This window comes from Strix uralensis, chromosome 19, assembly GCF_047716275.1.
Source record: "Strix uralensis isolate ZFMK-TIS-50842 chromosome 19, bStrUra1, whole genome shotgun sequence".
Classification (NCBI taxonomy): domain Eukaryota; kingdom Metazoa; phylum Chordata; class Aves; order Strigiformes; family Strigidae; genus Strix; species Strix uralensis.
In genome coordinates this window covers 5335080-5341079 of record NC_133990.1, presented here as the reverse complement: position 1 = coordinate 5341079, position 6000 = coordinate 5335080, and the positions used below count along the sequence as shown (strand labels likewise).

The 6000-nt window shown below is 56.4% G+C and overlaps 1 protein-coding gene across 1 annotated transcript in view; it reads left to right on the top strand.

Annotated features, from left to right (window-relative positions):
* Window positions 1-310: 310 nt before the first annotated feature.
* LOC141952200 (heparan sulfate glucosamine 3-O-sulfotransferase 3A1-like) overlaps window positions 311-6000 on the top strand; it is a 39717-nt gene continuing 34027 nt past the window's right edge. The window contains exon 1 of the mRNA XM_074889382.1: window positions 311-885. Coding sequence (XP_074745483.1) covers window positions 314-885 — 572 coding nt within the window. The 5' untranslated portion in view covers window positions 311-313. The remainder of the gene's footprint in view (window positions 886-6000) is intronic.

Below are 6000 nucleotides of genomic sequence, written 5' to 3'. Positions count from 1 at the left end.
CCGCACGGCGATGTCTCCGCCGAAGTTTGCCGCGGCGGCCGCCGCACGTGGGAGCCTCGCGCCGAGCCCTCAGCGCTGGCGGCCCCGCGTCCTCCCGCCCGGCCCCGCAGCGGCGGCGCCGGTTCCCCCCCCCCCCCCCGCCATTTCCCCGCGGGGGATGCCCCCCTGAGGCGCCGCCGCCGCCGCCTGGCCCCCGCGCCGGGGATGCGGCAGCGCGCAGCCCCCCGCCACCGCTGAGCGCTGCGCGGAGGGGCCGCGCCGGGGGGCGGCCGCGGAGCATGGCCAAGGCGCCCGGCCGCCGCCTCGGGGTAGCATGGCCGTGAGCGCGGCGGCCGCCCCCGCCGCCGAGCCGCTGCCCCGCAGCATCTTCAAGAAGTTCCTGGTGATGCTCTGCTCCCTCCTCATGTCCCTCTACGTCTTCTACTGCCTGGCCGACCGCTGCCAGACCCTGCCCGGACCCATCATCGCCGCCGGCGCCGCCTCGGAGGAGGAGGAGGGCGGCGGCGGCGGGTACCTGGGGGGCTCGGCCGAGCTGCCCCCCTGGCAGGCGGCGGCGGCGCGGCGGAAGCGGCTGCTGCAGCGGCTCAAGCAGCGGCGGCGGCGGCAGGAGGCGGCGCCGGGCCAGGAGGTGCCGGCCGGGGGCGGCGGGAGCCGGGCCGGCGGCTCGGGCGGCGGCGGGGGCAGCGCGGCGGGCACGCCCGGCACCCTGGCGCTGCTGTTGGGCGAGGGCAGCAAGCGGCTGCCGCAGGCCATCATCATCGGCGTGAAGAAAGGGGGGACGCGGGCGCTGCTGGAGTTCCTGCGGGTGCACCCCGACGTCCGCGCCGTCGGCGCCGAGCCCCACTTCTTCGACCGCAACTACGAGCGGGGACTCGCCTGGTACAGGTACGGGACGGGCTGCGGCGGGCGGCGGCTCGGCGGCGGGGCCGGGGCCGTGGCCGGGCCGGCAGTGCCCCCCGCTGGCCGCGGAGCCCCTCCACCGCTCTCCCGCCTCTCCCGGGCCCCCTGCCCCAAGCCCTCCACCCCGCCAGCCCCGTCCCCGCTCTCCAGACCCTCCCGCCGATGCTGCTCTCGCTCCCCAGCTCCCCCAGCCTCGCTTCCCCCAGCCCCCTCTCCATTCCCCCGTTCCCCGGGCACTCCTTCCCCATCCGCTCTCACCCCGTTCTCCCGTTCCTGCTCCCAGATCCCCCAGCCCCTCTCTCTCCCCACATCCTCCTGCCTGCCCGTCACCCCATCCCCTAACCCCCCACCCCTCCTCTCCCCCGCTGCCCGCGCATCCCCCAGCCCTCCTGCCCCGCTGCAGGGCGCCCCCGGGGGTGCCTCCCCCCAGCCCGGGGTGCTGCCCGCGGAGGGGGAGGCAATGGGAAGAGCAGTGGGTGCCCCCATCGCCCTGGGGACCTCATGGGGATGCTGAGGCAGAGCTAACCCCACCTGCCCCAGGGATCCCAGGCCCCCCAACATCTTGCTGCTCCTCAGCTTTTCGGGGGGGGGGGGGGGGGGGTGGCTTTGCCAAACCTGTGGCTGATCTAACTCCCAGCCGAGCCGCCCCGCAGCCCCAGCTGCCTCCCCTGGCAAAGCATCGTACCGTCACCTCCCGCCCAGCCGATAAAAGCAGCTTTCCCATATTCAGTGTGGAGAAAAAACATATTTCCCGTGCAAACGTTTCAGCAGCCCAGGAACGAGTAACCCAAAATGTCAGTTCCAGGACCGCAACCCACACGCTCACCTTGCCCGAGAAACGAGCAAAAAGGTAGATGGGGTTCTTCTTTCAATTAATTAGTGTTTCATTAAACCAAATAAAAGGTATCCCCTTTAAAATGAGACAGTAAACATTAAAGCTAAGGGGCAGGATTCTTACTAATGTTGTTTAGATGTTTTCCTTGTGTGTTTTAAAGTTAATAGATGAGCGTCTTCTGGCAGATTCCTGTGGAAAGGATTGGTTAGGGTGGGGGCGAAACTGCTCTTTCGCAGAGTGTGTCTGTGTTTGTGGCTTTCCTGAATGAACAAGCAAAAAGGAGAGGATTTCGGGTACCCCCGGTGCTTGGTTTACTTTCATGTTAAGCCCAGCTATTAGCAGAGAGAAGAGGATGATTTTGGCTCAGCTTGCGGTGACAGTATTGAAATGTGGAGTAGGATAGTACTGACAGTCCAAGTGTTTATGTAAAAGTCTTAACACGTGGAAGTAATGAGCTTCCTTGTGTATCCGCTGGTGTCAGAAACACGCCGGGTTTTTGCAGGCAGCAGAGTGTGGGTTCTCCGAGAAGAAAGCTTTCCTTTTGTGTGGGCTGAAGCTGTCTACAAAATTATATTTTTAGTGTGCACTTAGCCAATTTCCACATGCTGACCCTGTATCAGAAAGGAAACATTAAAAACGAATCTGAAAAACCTCAGGAACTTTAATCAAGTCTTGACTTTGAAAAATAAACACATGGCGCTGGGGTGGCATCTACTGAAATTTATGGTGGATATGCAGAAAAGCTCGTTTATCAAAGATGCTCCCGAAGCCTTGAGGAGCAGATGGCAATGGGATAGACCCGCTTCTGGAAACTGTGCCCAAGCGAGGAGTGCAGACCTAGACAGAGGAGGAGCCACAGGCATTTAGGGCATAGCACAGTCCTCAGTGTAGGGGATTTGATTTTCCAGGGGTTTGGTCTTGGTCTCGCAGCTCGTACTCATTCGAGGTGCTGCCCTGCACGCTATTTGTGTAATCGTTATGTTTTAGCATTTGGTACATGAGCTCTCCCATTAATTGCTGCAGTTTGTTTGTTCTGGTATTTGATGTACTGAATTTCACCTTTTTTTTTTTTTTTATTAGCCCTGTGGAGGCTGAGGTACAGTGAATTCTTTGTATAGGATTATTCCTTTGAGACCTAATCTTGCCAGCTTTGCTTGTATGAGTAATCTTTACTAACACACAGAGTCCCGGCGTGATGGCAGAGCTGCAGTGTCAGCCCGCTGGTAACCAGTTACCAGCCTGTTATAAATACTCATTTAAAAAAAAATATCTGTCTCTCTCCATGGGTTTGCTGTAATCTTTGATGAGGGTTCAGTGCCGGAGAAATGGCCAGATGTTTGCCAGGGGTCCTGATTTCTTATCTTTGGCATCAGAGGCTTAGGTTTCACGTGCATTTATGTTTCCCAGCAGTCAGACTAAACAGCATCATTACAAGGTATAAACACTTGGGTTTGCTTTCAGCGCCCGCAGGAAGCCGGCGCGGGCAGCGAGCGCCCTGTCCAAGGGAATAAAAAGCTCTTGGCTGTTTGCAGTGACACAGGCTTGCAAAGGCAGAAGAGCCAGCCAGCCTTCATGGCTGATGGTCGGTGCCGCTGTCACAAGGATGCCATGCCAGGGCGGTGGCAGGGTGGCTCTGGGGTCTCGGGCATGAGGGGGACCCCGGTTCCTCTCAGAAACAAAAGAGCGGCTCCGGTAACAGCTGCTTGTTATACGGGTGAGGGGGGATAAACGGGGGGCTGAGCTGTGGCTGCAGCAGCAGGGTGATGCTCCCAGAGGGCCAGTTGGGTGGTACCTGTAGGGCAGCGGCTTGGAGGCACGGGCTTGGCACGTGAAGGTCCTGTCGCCTGCTGGGGTGCCACACAATGCACGAAAAGGCTGTCTGTTAAATCAGGTGGAATAATCACTCGGCTCTTGTAGCCTGAGCTGAGCCTGGGTACGAAGGCAGCTGCCCTACCAAGAGGCTGATTTTATAAAAAACAATCTGAGTGATTTAATTTAGTAAGTGTGACACCTCCGTGTGTGCTCGTGTGTGGGTTGAGTATCAAGGGAAGTTGTGTGCCGAAAGCAGCTTTCTCCGTTTCGGGTTTACAAGTCCTCTCTTCGTACAGGGACAAAAGGAGGGAGGGCAGCCCACAATGCTCGCATTGACTTCCCAGCGCAGAAACCTCTGCTCCAGCCCTGAACAAGGCTATTGAGCTAACAGAGTTCAATAGCAGGTGAGCATGGGTTTTAATAGAGTTCAACTGCCATCCCCCACCCTGAATACAGCTGTATACAGCCTGGGGAAAACTCCCAAGAATAGGGGCTAAGCTAGTCAAGTAAAAAAAAAAAAAAAAGGATTTAAAAAAAAAAAATCTGTATTTGCGGGTGATATTGCAAGTCTGGCTGGTTCCCTCTGATCCTTTGTTAGTCTCGCGCTGATTGAGCTGCCTGTTGGAATGTCATTATACTGTCAGTCACCCCAGGAACACTTATTTCATATGTTTTAATCTCTCTGCCTCTGTAGCACCGATGCCAATTTCACTAGAGCGAAGCCAAGCTAATGTCATTAGATTACACCCGATCCACGGGAAGATGAAAGATGATTCAAAGTTACTCCGTCAGGTTGGGAATTTAAGTATTGCTCCTCCCTGATGCTTCTAGAGCTGGGAAGTGCCATCTCCTAATTAATGTCCTCTTGGGATTTTTCTCCAAGGCTTTCTTTTTTTTTTCTTCTTTCTAATCTGGGCAGCCACTGACGATTCTGAGTAAAAGGGAACGTCTCAGTTGCTGAAGAGGTCTGGGATGGAGGAAAAGGAGGTTTGTTTAGAGGGGGATGTGCTTACAGCAGCTGCATCCCACCTTGTGCCGTTTCCCATCCTCTGTGCCTCAGATCATGGTGACATCGGAGCCCTGGGGATGGAGGAGTCAGGCCACTCCTGTAGCAGCGGGTGGCCTGGAGGTCTGTGGGCTTTTGTGGTTGCTGTAATTCAGCAGCGCAGTCTGTGAGTGCTGTGGAAGCGTGAAAGTGAGGATGGGAGCGTAGGCATGGGGAGCAGGCGGGTGTGTGTGATGCCAGGGGAGACTTGGGGGGAGCGAGTACAATCCGTGAAAGGTGGAGCAGGACTAGATGGCCATCAGGAGGAAAGACCTTGTTGTAAAACTCCCTGCAGGGGGAAGATGGTGTAGCAGTAGTTGCCTTAAAGTGCTCTTCTCCACCACTTTTTTTCAGCCATCCTTGCAGCCTCTGCAAGAAACACCAGGTCTTTGTGTTCACAGTGTGCCCAGCCCAGAACACGTGTTTTGCTGTTGGACATCGAGTTTGAGCTGGTTTGGGTTTTCCACTCCCTGCTGCATGCCCGCCTGTTTGTAGGAAGGTCTGGTTTAGCAGCACCTGCTCCTTGTCCTGGGAACATCTTCCAAACACACCTAAATTACTAATAGCATCAAGCCCAGCCTGCAGCAGTTCCTCTGGAAATTGCAGACTTGGACAACCATGTGCTGAAGAGGATCAAGGTCCTTGTTTATTTATTAGCTGTGTAATCAGATACCTCCCCGTACTGAGCTCATGGTGCTGTATAAAAAGGGAACAAAAGATGGTCTTGGCCCCAAAGCGCAGGTAATTCACTGTGAACAACAGCTGGCGATAGGCTGAGACAAAGATGGTGGAGAGCGTGTTGGTTGGTTGGGCAGCGTGGGTCTCCTGGCCAAGGAGTCATTGGAGGTGGAGGATGAGGTGGTTGAAGGGACTTCTCCTTAGGGGGGAAGAGCAGGGGGGGAGAAGATGCTCGTTGGAAATGCTGATGAGATCAGGGCTGGGGTCACTGAGTCTGTTATAAAAACACTAACTGGTTCTGGTGCTCATGTGGTTTGCTGCTGCTGTTATGTGTGATCTGGATTTGGATACTTCAAGGCATTTTGGTAAAGATTTGAAAGAGTTTGAATGTTGGCACCCTACTGCTGGGGAGATGTCTTGGTGTGCCTCAGTTTGCCCATCTGTAAAGTGGGAGGGAAGTCACTGCCTTGTGCTGCAGGGTTGTGACTCTGTGGCACCTCTCTCCAGTGCAGAGATGAGGTGCTGTATGGAGTCGGAGCTTGTTGGGCTATGCTGTGGGTTAAATAACACCCAAAGTGGGTGAACCCCACCAGAGCTGCTGGCAGGGGTCCTGCAGCCTTGGCACTGTCCTCTCGTGGCAAGGTGAAGTGCCAGCTAGTGCACACACCTGAGGGATGGCACTGACCAGCCACACACCCCCAGCAAGAGCTAACTGCTAAGAGCTGGGGAG